Source organism: Phodopus roborovskii, unplaced genomic scaffold (assembly GCF_943737965.1).
Source record: "Phodopus roborovskii unplaced genomic scaffold, PHOROB, whole genome shotgun sequence".
NCBI lineage: Eukaryota > Metazoa > Chordata > Mammalia > Rodentia > Cricetidae > Phodopus > Phodopus roborovskii.
This window is the reverse complement of record NW_026126563.1, coordinates 10029375-10044975: the sequence shown is the minus strand read 5'-3', so window position 1 is coordinate 10044975 and position 15601 is coordinate 10029375. Positions and strand designations below refer to the sequence as shown.

At 46.3% G+C, this 15601-nt stretch overlaps 1 protein-coding gene across 1 annotated transcript in view; it reads left to right on the top strand.

Moving 5' to 3' along the window:
- The first annotated feature begins 1575 nt into the window (after positions 1 to 1575).
- Positions 1576 to 15601, top strand: part of Skor2 (SKI family transcriptional corepressor 2) — a 40897-nt gene continuing 26871 nt past the window's right edge. Inside the window, exons 1-3 of the mRNA XM_051202036.1 lie at positions 1576 to 4229; positions 5213 to 5273; positions 5751 to 5822. Of these exons, the coding sequence (XP_051057993.1) occupies positions 1623 to 4229; positions 5213 to 5273; positions 5751 to 5822 (2740 nt within the window). The 5' untranslated portion in view covers positions 1576 to 1622. The remainder of the gene's footprint in view (positions 4230 to 5212; positions 5274 to 5750; positions 5823 to 15601) is intronic.

The window sequence follows — 15601 nt, the reverse complement described above, 5'->3', positions numbered from 1 at the left end:
ATGTCCTCTGATCTGTGAAGAGACTGATTTGCCTAGCTATCCTCTCCTTCGAACAAGAAGGCTTGTTTGTTCGGGCCTTCTTGGAGGTTGCAGAGCGTAACGCTGAAGATTCCTCAGGGCAGCAGGTCAGAGGAGGTCATTCAGATGTCATGGGGACCCAAAGAAGCAACATCCTTGTAATCATTTGATTGAGGGGATTGGCTCTCTGTGATCGCTGTAATAAAATCCACTTTGCTGCCAGGCCATGGTCACTGGTGACTTTCCAGGGCAAAGGACAGCTTTGGCCTATGCCTGATGCAAGTAGGTACGGGAAAACCATCACTTGTTTTCCTGTGGAATGCACCATTTAACTTGCTTTGACTTATCGTTCTTTTCGCACGGATTTCTTTCCTCTGCCATTTCTCTATTTTCAACTTAATAGTTCTTTATTTTTCCCATTGGGGTATCCAGCTGGCCAGGTGAAATCATAATTTTATTTCAGGCTGAATCCATGCATCCACTTTCAGTGCACCCATGATTGGTTACCTAATCTGGAAATTATGGTTACCTCGGAGTGCACTCTCAACATGTAACAGTATCGACAAATCCAAGGGGGGCAAATGTCACAGAAGTTGATTTGTGCGAAAGTGAATACACTCTTTAAACCTCTGCCAGTCATGATCCCCAAGAACTGCTTCTTTGGGTGCTTTTGGGTTTAACATGTCCGCCTGTACTGACCCGTACCTTGAGGCAGAAGAGGCTTTTAACGTTTATGTCTGCAACTTCTCCTTGACCCACCTGTCTAGAATTAGACGTCCATAGCTCATGAAATGGGTCTTTGAAAATTCCAAAGCGATGTACTTTATTTGGGGGTGATCATGAATCCCTCACATTTTCTAATTGCAGTAAATAAAATAATACCTAGTAGCAAGGACGGGGAAAAAGATATTTCGTTTTGTTTTCATGAGTAACGTTTCGACCAATAGTGAATCTTACTTCAAAGAAACCACAGACACCACAAAACTCACTTTTCAAATGTTAGGGTTATTTTTTTTTTTAACCAAAATCAATTTTTTCAAGCACACCTGGATGTTCTCTCCTCTCTCTCTCTCTCTCTCTCTCTCTCTCTCTCTCTCTCTCTCTCTCTCTCTCTCTCTCTCTCTCTCTCTCGGTGTTAATGGCCAAGCTCAAGTTCTTCATGACTTCTATAACCATTAACGACAACAGTCGTTTTTTTTTTCTAATTCCTATCGGGCACATATCTTGTTCCAGCAATCATTCCATAAATCTGGGATGTGAGTTTCTTAGGAATTTGCTGAAATGATAAATAGACAGCTAGGTGGACAGAATTTACTTGGGACGCAGAGGACAGAAGACAAATTGCTAACTCCAACTCACTTAACTTTCTCAAGGGCGACCATGAGGGCCGTTTTAAAAGATGACCTTTGTGCATCTGAAACTCGCTCAGTTGCCCAGTAATAAGCATATCTTAACCAGGGCAAGGAGCTATTGTAGTTCTCAGTTAGTTCTCAACCCTCCCCTCTCTCTGAAGATCGGGAGGGGTTGAAGCCAACTTTCTCTTTTTCTTTCCAGTCTCCAAGGCAAACCCGGAGCCCTAAGCCCGCGGTTCCGCAGTGGAGGAGATGGCTTCCAGCCCACTGCCGGGACCCAACGACATCCTGCTTGCATCGCCATCGAGCGCCTTCCAGCCCGACGCTCTGAGCCAGCCGCGGCCGGGCCACGCCAACCTCAAACCCAACCAGGTGGGCCAGGTGATCCTCTATGGCATTCCCATCGTATCCTTGGTGATCGACGGGCAGGAACGCCTGTGCCTGGCGCAGATCTCCAACACCCTTCTCAAGAACTTCAGCTACAACGAGATCCACAACCGCCGCGTGGCGCTGGGCATCACGTGCGTGCAGTGTACACCCGTCCAGCTGGAGATCCTGCGACGTGCTGGGGCCATGCCCATCTCTTCGCGGCGCTGTGGCATGATCACAAAGCGTGAGGCCGAGCGCCTCTGTAAGTCATTCCTAGGCGAAAACCGGCCGCCCAAGCTGCCGGACAACTTCGCCTTCGACGTGTCGCACGAGTGCGCCTGGGGCTGCCGTGGCAGCTTCATCCCAGCGCGCTACAACAGCTCTCGCGCCAAGTGCATCAAATGCAGCTACTGCAACATGTACTTTTCACCCAACAAGTTCATTTTCCACTCCCACCGCACCCCGGACGCCAAGTACACGCAGCCAGACGCAGCCAACTTCAATTCCTGGCGTCGCCATCTCAAGCTCACAGACAAGAGCCCTCAAGACGAGCTAGTCTTCGCCTGGGAGGACGTCAAGGCCATGTTCAATGGCGGCAGCCGCAAGCGCGCGCTGCCTCAGCCCAGCGCGCACCCGGCCTGTCACCCGCTCAGTTCCGTCAAGGCAGCTGCGGTGGCGGCCGCCGCCGCAGTGGCCGGGGGCGGTGGCCTGCTGGGCCCGCACCTCCTGGGCGCGCCCCCGCCGCCGCCGCCGCCGCCCCCCTTGGCTGAGCTGGCGGGCGCACCGCACGCCCATCACAAGCGGCCGCGCTTCGACGACGACGACGATTCCCTGCAGGAAGCAGCTGTGGTGGCCGCAGCCAGCCTTTCGGCAGCCGCCGCCGCCAGCCTCTCGGTGGCCGCGGCCACCGGCGGGGCCGGGCCGGGCGCAGGGGGCGCCGGGGGTGGATGCGTGACCGGCGTGGGCGTGGGCGCCGGCGCGGGGACGGGTGCGGCAGCCGGCGCCAAAGGCCCACGCAGCTACCCAGTCATCCCAGTGCCCAGCAAGGGCTCCTTCGGGGGCGTGCTGCAGAAGTTCCCGGGCTGCGGGGGCCTCTTCCCGCACCCTTACACCTTCCCGGCTGCGGCCGCCGCCTTCGGCTTGTGCCACAAGAAGGAGGACGCGGGCGCAGCGGCTGAGGCCCTGGGGGGAGCGGGCGCAGGAAGCACTGGTGCGGCGCCCAAGGCCGGTCTGTCGGGTCTCTTCTGGCCCGCGGGCCGTAAGGACGCCTTCTACCCGCCCTTCTGCATGTTCTGGCCACCGCGGACCCCCGGCGGGCTGCCCGTACCCACCTACCTACAGCCCCCGCCGCAGCCACCGTCTGCGCTTGGCTGCGCGCTGGGCGACAGCCCCGCCCTGCTGCGCCAGGCCTTCCTGGACCTGGCCGAGCCGGCCGGCGCTGGTGGCAGCGCCGAGGCAGCGCCCCCGCCGGGCCAGCCTCCCCCGGTGGTGGCCAACGGCCCTGGCTCCGGTCCTCCCTCTACTGGGGGCGCGGGAGCACGCGATGCGCTCTTCGAGTCGCCCCCGGGCGGCAGCGGCGGGGACTGCAGCGCCGGCTCCACGCCACCCGCAGAGCCGGGAGTGACGTCCGGGACCGGGGCCGCGTCCTCCGGAGCCGGCCCTGGCCCTGCGATCGCCCGTGTGCCCGCCCCCCACCACCCGCACCTCTTGGAAGGGCGCAAGGCGGGCGGCGGCAGCTACCACCATTCCAGCGCCTTCCGGCCGGTGGGCGGCAAGGACGACGCGGAGAGTTTGGCCAAGCTGCACGGGGCGTCGGCGGGCGCGCCCCACTCTGCCCCAGCGCACCATCACCACCACCACCACCACGCGCACCACCACCACCACCACCCTCCGCAGCCGCCGTCGCCACTGCTGCTGCTGCCGCCACAGCCAGAGGAGCCCGGGTCGGAGCGCCACCACCCAGCCCCGCCGCCGCCGCCCCCGCCGCCCCCGCTGGCCCCGCAGCCGCACCACCGAGGCCTCCTGTCCCCCGAGGGCACCAGCTGCAGCTACCCCAGCGAGGATAGCTCGGAAGACGAGGAGGACGAGGAGGAAGAGCAAGAGGTGGATGTGGAGGGCCACAAGCCACTCGAAGGCGAGGAAGAGGAGGACGGTCGAGACCTCGAAGACGAAGAGGAAGAAGATGAGGAGACGGGGGTCCTTCTTGGAGACTCCCTGGTTGGCGGTGGCCGGTTCCTCCAAGGTCGAGGGCTGTCGGAGAAGGGGAACGGCCGGGACCGCACGACGCCAGCCACGGGCCCTTTCCCTCTCGCCCTGAACTCCTCCAGGCTGCTACAGGAGGACGGGAAGCTGGGGGACCCCGGAGGCTCGGACCTGCCGGCGCCCCCGCCCCCACCCCTGGCTCCCCAGAAAGCAAGCGTAGGTGGCGGCAGCAGGCCAGGCAGCCCTGTCCACCATCCATCACTGGAGGAGGAGCCCACATACAAAGATGTAAATATCCCCTTTAGGCTCCTTCAAGCTAATTATTATTATTTAAATGCACCTTTAGGCTGAATCAGTTGCATATGTGCAGGAAAGATGGATCACCACATTTCCCCACAGAAATGAAATATTCAGTGTGTTCAAGAGCACTTCTCGGGGGGCCAGGGCCCTCCATAAACATGTGGTTTCTGGTCTCTTCCTAATAAAGTCTTTGCAGGCTTAGGACCCCCTGTCCCTCTTAGATTTAAGTCGACTGCTTGTAGAAGTTGGATCAGACACCATAATCCAAGTCCCTTTAGCTGCCAGTTCACCAAAGAGACACTGAATCCCGTAGGACAATCCTAGTCACTGTTCTTCAGTGTAGTTCAGGGTCTCCTCTTCCATGGCCTAGTTTCTTTCCCTAAGATTGAAAATGCATTGACTCCAAACATCGAATTCCTTTCTATTTTTACTGCTTGAATCAAGACAGAATGGGGGCATGTGTAAACATGTGTGTCTCTCTTAAATCAATGAAGAAGCTTTAGCAAGACTTTTTCCTAGGGCCCGTTTCCTGCTAACTGGAAAGTGCTACCCAGGACTCTGCAGAAACCAAAGTTACACTTAAATGGTTCTGCCATGCTGTGTTCACTCAAGCTTACAAAGGAAACAAACATTTTCCAAGGCCCCAGACAGAGGTGAATCTCTTCTAATATAGTGTAGACTTGACAAATAGCGTGACACGTTTATTTACAGGGCCTAACCTAGCATGTATTTAATTAATCGATGTTACTTCTTAAGGCATGGTGGCAGTATATGTAGGCACACGCTTGGATTTAGGTATAAGAGCTAGCTATTCAGAGACGATAATCATTAAAAAAAAAAAAAAAAAAAAAAAGATGTCTCCTGAGGCTCCATGGGGTCACATCTACCCATGCCTCTTCCCGCTGACTGTTGACATTAGCATATGGTTTAATCCAGGCATTGATTTGTGTGTCTAATTCTTGTCCACACAGAATCAGAAACCTAAGGAAAACAGCCAAGTTATTATATCCACAAAGGATGACGCCTTCCCAGGTAAAGCAAAAGTGAGCCACCGTCTGTCTTGCTTGCATCCATCCATTCCTGTGGCTCATTCCAAGCCTCCCTAACCCCACCCCCTGTGCTCTCCCACAACCACATTCTACAGGCTTCCAAGGCTGATACTCTGCTTTGCTGTTGTTTTTGACATCGCAGTTTCTATCTGAAAGGGCAGAAATTCTGCAGTTTCCAAGAGATGTCAAGTTTTTAAGTAATAGTATCACTGTCCCCAAGCTCAGTGTTGTCCCCTGCATTTCAATAACACACACAAGTATATAGACATGTTGACATTCTTAGGTGTCTTTGTCCTCTCTGAACAGTCGCCACGTTTTAGGGGACTATACAGAACCTTCAGACTGTTACTCCTTAGAGGGAGCCACTCTCAAACTTAGGTATAGTAAACAGTGTCCCTGCCCTCTGTTCTAACAGAAAGCCTGGTCACCTGAAAGATTTTGTGCTTTGTTTTGGTCCTAGATAAGAACAAGGAACACAGCTTTTTCATCACAGATGCTGATTCTTCTGGAGACTTCTGGAGAGAAAGATCAGGTAGGCTGGGAACAAACGCAGTCAGATGACAGACGGCTGGATATTCATAATCAAAAGACTGGATATTTAGTACAAGGGTAAAGATAGGGGGGAAAAACAATTCCCAGTAGATATAACTAAGAAAAACACAAATAGGAAAGCAGTGACATTAATAGCAATAAGATTATTAATTGCTGAGCATATTTCAGAAGAAAATTCAGAAATATATCAGGTTACACAATGAAACAGGCTGCAAAAGCATAAAATGACAATAATTGAAATGTTCTCTTAGAAACCTTCCATTAAAAAGGATCACAGCTTATTGCTTTTAATATCTGTCAGAAAGACATTAAAGGTGTTTTATGACATCTATGCCAACATTTATATTATCTCCATGATAATGATCTCTACACAAAATGTATAATACATTTACAAAAATTACATTATACAAATTAAATGAAACCACCTTTTACTGATTGCTAAATGTCTCCAAGGGGTTTGGGAAAGACGTGATTAGAAGTTTTGATACTAAGTTGTCTATTGCAGTGTCTTAAGGAGAGGGTTTTGTTTCTTGGGAAAAAGGAATCTAATTTTCCATTTATGTAATGCAAACTGCCTTGGCTTTGACTATTCACGGTTAATTGACTGTCAAACGAGGTTGTTATCCTGCGGCAATGTCTGCAAATTTGCCTGTCAAATGAGACAGAGAGAGCAAGCTAGGAAGTGAGGGAGAGGGAGAGAGAGTGGTGTGGGGAGCAGAAATAAAGAAAATAGGATCTTGAAGGAATCTTATATAACTGCAAAATACAATGAAAAAGGTCTTTGAACCTTTGTTCCTGTTCTCACATAGAGGAAACTTCTTAATGTTCTAAATGGTAAAAGGCATATTCCTATTTTAATGGAAAAAAATTGTTTTATGTATGTAGAAAAAACATCTGTATCTGCAGATTTTTACAAACTATTGTTATTAATATGTACTATAAATATTGTTCAACATCTAATTTGATTGACAATACCAAAGAGTTACAGGGAATAATTTTGTGCTGCAGTAAATCACTGGTTAGTGGCCATAATAAGTCTGCATGAAATACATAATACTGTCTTTCATATATTCTGGCTTTACCTGCTAGCACATTTTAAGTTATTATTATTGGCTCCCAACATTGAAACCTCATGCTATTGAAGATTTATAAAATTATCTTTACAATTTTTTTTCTAAGTGTATAACGTGACAAAATTATTAAATGTGGATTTTTTTTTTCTGTTACAATCTAAAGTCACAAAGGCAAGGATATTTGCCTGGGAACCACCTCCTCCCTAGTGTGATATTCCTCAAAATTGGAGCTTGAAATGAGAAGAATTGCTACCAAGGCATTTCTAATTGACTTGCACACACACAAGACACATTTATAATTCTATTCCATTGATTCTGTAATATCTTACCATTTCCCAGACATTTCTAAATAGTCAATTGCTTTTGTGTATTTGATATGTGTAGAAACTGATAGCCACTGGAAACAGCATTCACAAATATGGGAGAACAATCTTAGCAACACTCCTCAGCCCTAGATCAAATGGTATTTAGCAGCCCTATGCAGCTAAAAATAGATTTCAAAGTAGCCTAATTTCTCCCGCACCAGGAGACTACACATGGGGAGTCTATGTGGACTCTGGTGAATGGAAATTAAGTGGAGCTGTTTCAACAGCTGAAGTGGAGAGGAGCCTTGCTCTGCCTGTGCTGGAGAAACAGGAAGCACTTGAATCCCTGCCTGTCTCTAAGCAAACAGACTACAGCCAGAGTTTAAAGGCTGCTGCCACAGCCTAGTGCTGGAATTACTAATTAATTTGGGGATATTTTCGTTTGGCTTTTCTTGTTTTGTATGCAACCTAACTTATAAAGCCTGCAGTCTGGCAAAATGACATAGACTGTGTACTTTGTAACAATTTAACCTTGGGGGGGGAGGCAGGATACCGGCCTTGTACTGTCTGTTTACTTTTCTTAATTAGTTTTAAGTTAGTGATGCTCCTGAAAGTTAATACATTATAATTGTGTGTGCATTAATTGTTCAGGTTGTCTTGACTGCCTATATTTGAAGTTTGGATTCTGGAGTTAGCCATTGGTGATTCTGTGGCTCAAGTTAGAAGATACCTGTATTTAATACAAATATGTAGATGATCATTTAGAGAATGATTCATGGTAGATGTCACACTTTAGCTACTAAGCACTAATTATCCTAAGTCTGCTCTTCTAAATTCTCCTTCTATTTTAGGTATAATTTTTGAAGGAAATAAAAAGGAATTATATGTGCTATAAAAATGTAAAGTGTGCACAGCTTTCTAAGAGGTAGCAAAATTTGCGTAAAACTATTGGATAATTTGATGCTAAAAATAGGTTACATATATTTAATGGGAGAATCCAAGTTCTACAATCTGAGATCTTTTCTCTTTAGAAAACTTAACTTCTTACATTGCATTTAACAACCCATATCCATAATTTTAATAAAGATTTTTGAGTTAGTAGTTCCATACCTGTTAATGGATCCAAGTATAAATGTGTTAAGGCCAAGAGAGTCCTTTAGAGTTACAGGCTGTTCATGTCACTCATATTCACAGCCTCTGGGAGTCTTAAAAACTGAATTTCTATCCTTTGCCTTCCTTTGACTTGGATGGAATTTTGCAAGCAGTTTCTGGGCTCATGGACACGTCCACTCAGGCCAGAAAACTCTAGCAGGCCCTCATCCCCTGAGAATGATAGCCAGAGTGGCTACAAACCACTGGATCCACTGTTGATAGTATGCAGTTGGGAATACAAATGCTAAAAGGACGTAGGCAAAAGCACAGGCAGGGTCCATGTTCACATGACCATTCCGTGGTGCCTGGAGCTTCAGGCAGCACAGTCAATAGTTACGCGGGTAATAACACCTACTCATAATATTGATATGCTGCTAGTCCCTTTCTCACAGTAATTAATTTCATACAGATTCCCAGAGAAGCTTGTTCTATATTGATTTTCCATATCACAATCTCACCCTCACATTATTTGGGGAAGTATATAGGTAGTAGGTTATGTGATATTATTATCTTGTATTTGATGGAAAAATCGGGAGAATGTGGGAAGGACGAGCACATTGCTGAAATATGCAACTTTCAGGTGAATATTGTTGAGTTCATCCTAGAACACTGGACCACAAGGAGTTCATTCTTATGATTCCTTTGAAAGTGTACTTTACTTCATCTGTTAATGATTCTGTTTTGAAAAGGAGTCTCCCTATATTACCCAGGCTGACTTCAAATCCATAAGCTCAAGCAAGTCAGCTGCCTCAGCCTCCTGGGATACTACTAGTGGACACCACTGCTCCTGGCTTTGTATGTAGAGTCGAAAACTTCAGAGGGTTGACGAGATTGAGGGCAGGCTTTGCTTTTATATGAAGTTTTCATTCTTATGGTAATCACGAATGTAATTACCAGGAAATGCCAGTGATTTTTGTAAAGAAACAGATATGTCTAGTCTAAGTAGCAGTTATTGTATTAACTGGTCCTTAATACAAATGCTATGCCTTCAACTGTCCCTTACCAGTAAAAAAAAGATTAGCCTGTGGTCTTCCTATTGAAATACGATTTGAGAAAACCCCAGAACGGACACCTGTATTTTAGTATTAATTCATTTAATCATAACTAGATTCTATTCACTTGACAGTGTCAAAAACTAAGACAAGTCAAAGAAACTAAGTGTATGTAACTTGCTGCTTTGGGTAGTAGCAGACAAATACTGTATCCAGTGCCTCCTTGTCTGCGGAGACATTTTTTTCCATATGACAACCACTGGCTTTCCTGACTATGTGAGTCCATGGGCTTTTTGTGCCACACTTAGGTTGAGAATGCCCACTGCATGCTAGACGGTTTGCAACTAAGAACAGGAGACAAACTACAGACTGGAGCATATAGATGGTTGGAATATATAACAAATGCCACCCAAGCCACACCCGTAACCCTACTACTTAGGAGGCTGAGGCAGGAGGGCCACGATGTCAAGCCAGCCCATGCTGTATAATGAGACGTTGCCCCAAAACAAAACCCAAATAGACAAACATATACCATCAAGTGGGACTTATGTAACTGTGTTCCTTTAGCTAGCATTTAATTCAACCCTCATTTTGGAAGATTAACAGTACAATATTTAATTCCTTTGAATAAGCAGAACATGGAAGAATAAAACAGCTTTTCAAACGGCCTGGTAAATCAGAGGGCAGGTCTTGCTTTTTTATGAATTTTTCATTCTCAGGGTGATCACAAATGTAATTAATTACCAGGAAGTTTCCGTGGTTATGTAAAGAAACAGATTGGTCTAGCCCCCAGTGGCAGTTATTATATTAACCGGTCCCTGATATAAACTCAGTTTGTCTGCAACAGTTATTTTTGTGGAGTTGCTGGTCATTCAGTTCAGGATCATCTTTATTCCAAGCTTTGGCCTTAAATGATGTTATTTTCAGCGATTTGAAGTTGACATTTGTAACTGAGTTTTTAAAATCCTCTCTGGGAAAAGCTTCACACACACAGTGATGTCGTATTGTGCATGATTCAGAAGTCCAAACGAGATGGTCTTCAGCCACCAAAACCTCCAGGAAGCAGGAGGACTTTAGAAGCACACCAAGTCAGACAGAATTAAACGGAGAGTAGCTTGGTCAAAATATTACCTACTCCAAACTGGAGATGAGAGGATTTCCTTGCAATCCCAGAGTGGGTTTTGCATCTCCACTTTGAGTGACTTCAGTGAAGTTAAGTGATTTGAAATTGAATGCAGTGGGGTAAGCTGGTGAGAGGGCTCAGAGCTATGGCAGGTCAAGGAAATGAGGGAAGGAGGCGTCACCCTGCCTTTCAATCCCCTCATTGTAGAACCGCCAGCACCTTCGGACCCTGAGCACGGCTGCATCTTGTTACACATATAGAAGTTTTTAAATCAATTTGATTTCCATGGGTATGATTCTCTAGTGTACTTAATATGCTATGGATGGATTTCCAAGAATTGTAAGAAGCACTTACACTTCTCATGAATATATAGCAGACGAGGCACTCTGATTTATTATTCCATTCGATTTTAGAACACGCTTATGATTTAAAAAAAAAAAAGCAAAAGAAGAGAAATTCTTAAAAGCCAGAGTGGTAGATCTGAGTTTTTGTCCTCTCACTGGTAAGGGAAATCGGGGTAAATTACACAAACATTTTTACAAAACTTTGTATCTAAGTTCATCTGCCAACAGAATCTGATGAAACCTCTAATTTATTTTGAACATTACGTTTAGATAACATATCTTGAAGCCTTTCAATATATGCACTCAGAATTAAATGATCCCTGTGTTTCATTTACTTTCCACCTATGAAAAAAATCTTTATGCTAATTTTTATTAATTTACCTGAAACTAAAAGAGACAGAAAACAATAGAAACTTTTCCAGAAAAAAAAAAATTACAGCTGTCTAGATGGTGGGAAGAGAAGCTCAAACCCTCAAGTTGCCTCTCCCTCCCTACACGTGTGTCACATTCATACGTGTTTCCAAACCCCCAACACACACACACACACACACACAAAAGAAATAAAAGTAAATGTAAACCAAATAAAAATATTACATAGTGTTAACTCACAGCATCCATTCTAAAACTCAAGAGAGATCCAGAATGGACTCAGGGGTCACTCACCAAAGATATGTAAGAAGCAATGTATATGCATCTCATGGTGGGGTTTGTTTGCTTGTTCTTTGAGCCGTGGTCTCGCTATGCAGGCAGGCTGTCCTCAAATTCAAGGTCCCTCTGACTCTGCCCTGAGTGCTGGGACCACAAGAATGTTTAGCCACACCCAGCTCCAATAACACCTTTTGAGAATTCATCAGGAAGTGTGCTGTTGTGGGTTTCACCGAGACCCCTGGCATCACAGACTCTTTCTACCTGAGGAGGTAGCATCCAGTTGGCCTGTTCCTTCCCACACCCTCTTTGGTGACTTTTTTTTTTTTTTTTTTTTTTTTTTTTTTTGCCTTTGTTTTTGTGACCTTTCAAAAGTGTCAAACATCTCAGAGAAGTGGTTTAGTGTAGATGTAAATAAGCAGGGTTCTGCACTTAACTTTGCTTCCCATGTAGTCGATTTTGTGATACTTCTCACACAGCTTGTGTGTGAGCATCTGTGTTCTTGTGCATGTGGGTACACATGTGTGCCTGAGCATGTGAAGGCTAGAGATCAGTATTGAGAGTCCAAGTTGTGCAAAAAGGCAGCACCCCCCCCCAACTCACACACCCCAAACTCACAGATTCTGCTAGTCTAGCTAGCCAGTGTGTTCAGGGGATCTCATCTCTGTCTCCCAGACACAGGCAGGCCAAGACATCCACTTATTTAAGTGGATGCATGGGATCCAAACTCCAGTCTTCATATTTTACCTGCTAAGCAATCTCCCTAACCTCCATAATTGATTGCTTATGCCTGGATACAAAGTAGCCTTTTAAAAACCTCATAGACCATATGTTGTGCTAAATTTTTGATTATTCCAATTTAGACTAATTTTAACTCAGTCTAACTATACCTCTAAGATATGTTTTAAGAAAAAGAGAAAAGGTGCAGGAAAGGCCTAAGCCAGATTATGAAGCTAAAATCAGTTACTAAAATTCAGTGTTTGAAAAAAAAAAATTGGTGTTTGTTTTGGGAGCTCAGTGGGCCTGTTTGGTAAATGCATGGCCTTGTGAAGAGAGTGCTGAGAGGCCAGAGGGCAGAGTAGCCATCCAGTTGGAGAGGCTATGGGAACATTGTGTAGGGCCCATCTGTATCTCAGAGCGTGTGAGATGCCTGCTCGCCTGCACCAGAGCACAGTCCCAAGGGGTCACCGAAGCATTTGCTTGCCGGACCCAGTCATCTGAGCGTGAGAACACATGTGTAATATCTCATATACGGATGCTGTCCCAAATCAAAGCATGTGTGTCTATGGAAGTAACATTGGGAGGAGCAGTGTGCTGACTGCTGGGGCTGCTGGCTGGCTGGCAGAGCCCATGAGAGGTGTGTGCAGCTCGGGAGAAACTGAGGAGGGGCAGGCCTCTCAGGAGAAGGGATAGGTTGCCAAATCGTTCACTACCTATTTTAATGCTTGGAGTTGATACTGTGCCCTGCACAGATAAGACCCCCTGTGTTCTAGGGTGTATAACCTGAACATGCAGGTTGCCATGTTTAATTGTTAGTTATTGAATTCAAATTTTGAAAATTTCATACATATGCACAATGTTTCTTGATTACACCCACCCCTCATAGCTCCCTTCCAAACTGCTCCCAGACTCCTCCATCATATCTCTCTCCCTCCCAAATTCACGCCCTCCTTTTAAAATTATTTACTTATTCTCTGCTATTTTTAACCCACTGAGTTCACTGGGGTCATCCGCAGGGGCTTGGAGAGCAACACTCCTAAAGGGATGTGGCCCTCCCCTCCCCACCAGCCATTAACTGCCAACAGCTGCTTGTCTAAGGGTGGGAACTTGGGATTCCCTCCTTCATGCATGCTGGGATTTGTAACTGGCTTGGTTTTGCATCAGGTAACCACAGCTACTGAGAGTTCATGTGTGCAACGGTCATGTCTTAGCCAGAAGACAGCATGTGAGCGCACTCTTCCTAGTCCTCCTGCTCTCCCATGCTCTCCATGCTCTGAGACTTGGGTGGGAGCGTGTTTAATGCAGCTGTCCGGTCTATGGCTGAGCACCCACAGTCCCTTATTCCCAGCACTCTGAGCAGGCGCGAGTCTGCATTGGCCACCGCCCACTCCAGCGAGAAGCCGATCTGAGCAAGGCTAGAAGCAGCACAGGTCTGTGGATATAAACATGAATGCTTAAAAGGGGGTTTGACCACCCAGCGCCGACACCCATGGGTTCTCCACCTAGAGCTGATGAGTTCTCTAGCCATGGGCTTGGACTGTGTTTACAATACCAGGCTTGAGTCCTCTGCTGTAGAGCAGGGCCCCAAAGCTGATAAAGAGAGCAGTTTGCTGCCTCTGTAGGCACTCCGGCACCACTGAGCACATCACAGCTTGGCCAGGGTTGTGGCATGAGGATCCAGTACTGGAGGAGAACAAGGATGGTTTTTCCTCTTCCAGAAGCCTGCCTAGCACTTCCCAATACTCTGAAAGCTAGCTACCAGGGAGAGTTTCAGTGGAATCTGCTTTGTTAGCTTCTTTTCCCATCCCGTGCCTGTCAACAGGACATGGCATCTCATCTATTCGTGTGACTCATGTCACTGAGCCTGGGGAAATGAGTGTGCCTAATGTGAATGTGGCCCTAGGTTTCATGTCTAGCAGATAAAATAGAATTAAATCATTAACATAAATAGAAAAATGAAAAGTTTTGTAATGAAATCATTATTGTAAGAATATTAGTGAATTCTAATATATGTGATATTTTTATTGGAAGCCATGGCATACACATATGTTAATTAATATTTTCCATGCTTTACCTAGAATTCAGACTGTGTGTTTTCAGCGAGAAACTTTGGAAATGTCAGATGGGAGAAAAACTTATCTTTTTTTTTTTTTTTTTAATTGGGACATCATAAAGTTCCCAATAGAACTGAGAATACAGTTAGCCTGATTTTGTCTGATTTTAAAATGAATCGAAATGAATTTTTTCATTTATTAGAGTTAGGTTTAACTGTAAGAGTTAGTTTAAATGCCCTCATGACAATTGAAGATTAACAACAGCATTGGTTGGTGTCTCTTTCACACATTAGAATAAGTTAGCACGTCAGGCGTTTATGGGAAGTGTGTACATCCTCCCTGGGGTAGGCAGTGGGTGTGGCTCCTTAGGGCATTCCTAACAATTTTTTCCTTGCTATACAGGGCATGAGGGAGCAGAGCCCTGACAATGGCATTGGTCCCATTCATGAGTCCCACCCTTATGAACCTAATCAACCCCTTAGGCTGAACCGCCTCAAACCATTGTCTCAAAGACAAGGCTACAACAAATGAATGTTGGAGAGTTAGAAATCCACCTTCCAGGCCAAGGAGACTTGGGTGGCATTTTGCTTTGGAGTAGAAAGTGGGAAGAGGGCCAGGTACCCCAGGCATGACAGACAGTACAAGGCAAAGCAATCCACAATGAGAAATATAGGCCTGAATGCAGCGAAGGATTTGTGTTGGCAATATGGGCAGATGAGCTAGGGACAGGCCTGGAAATGCTGGAGGAATTTAGAGTGGATTTTCTTTTCCCATGATGAAGGAGAGCCATTACATGTTGTTGAACGTGTAATGTTCAAGCCACAATGTTTAAGTGATTACTCTTGAGCCTATAAAGGTTATGCTAGTGTATTCATTGGCTGATTCTCTTTGTATATATGGGTGAATTTTAGTCCCTTCTCATGTGGTTTACTATGTATGTCTGCTGTGCCGTGGTACATTAGCACATCCATCCCTCTTGTCCGTTTTCTGACGGCTGGGTGTGGCCGAAGCCTGGGGCGGGATGGAGTATCTCCTAGAACATGAGGCTGCCTGGGCTGGAGGACCACAGTGAGAAAGGCAAAGTGAAACTGCACCCAGGCCTTGGCTTTCGGTTGCCCTTGGTTGCCATGGTGTTGGTCCTGCCTGGCATACTGCTGCCTCTAGCAACTGTAGTGAGCACCACTCATGGAATCATGAAGGTTCCCCATGAAGGTGACACATCCCTAATCAGCAGCTTTGGGTCTCATCCCTCCACCAACGCGTTTACACACTAATGATTCATGCCTTTCCCATGTCACACTTGGGTTTTCTTCTACTGTCTGACGTGTTTGAGTCCAGGGCTCTAAGAAAG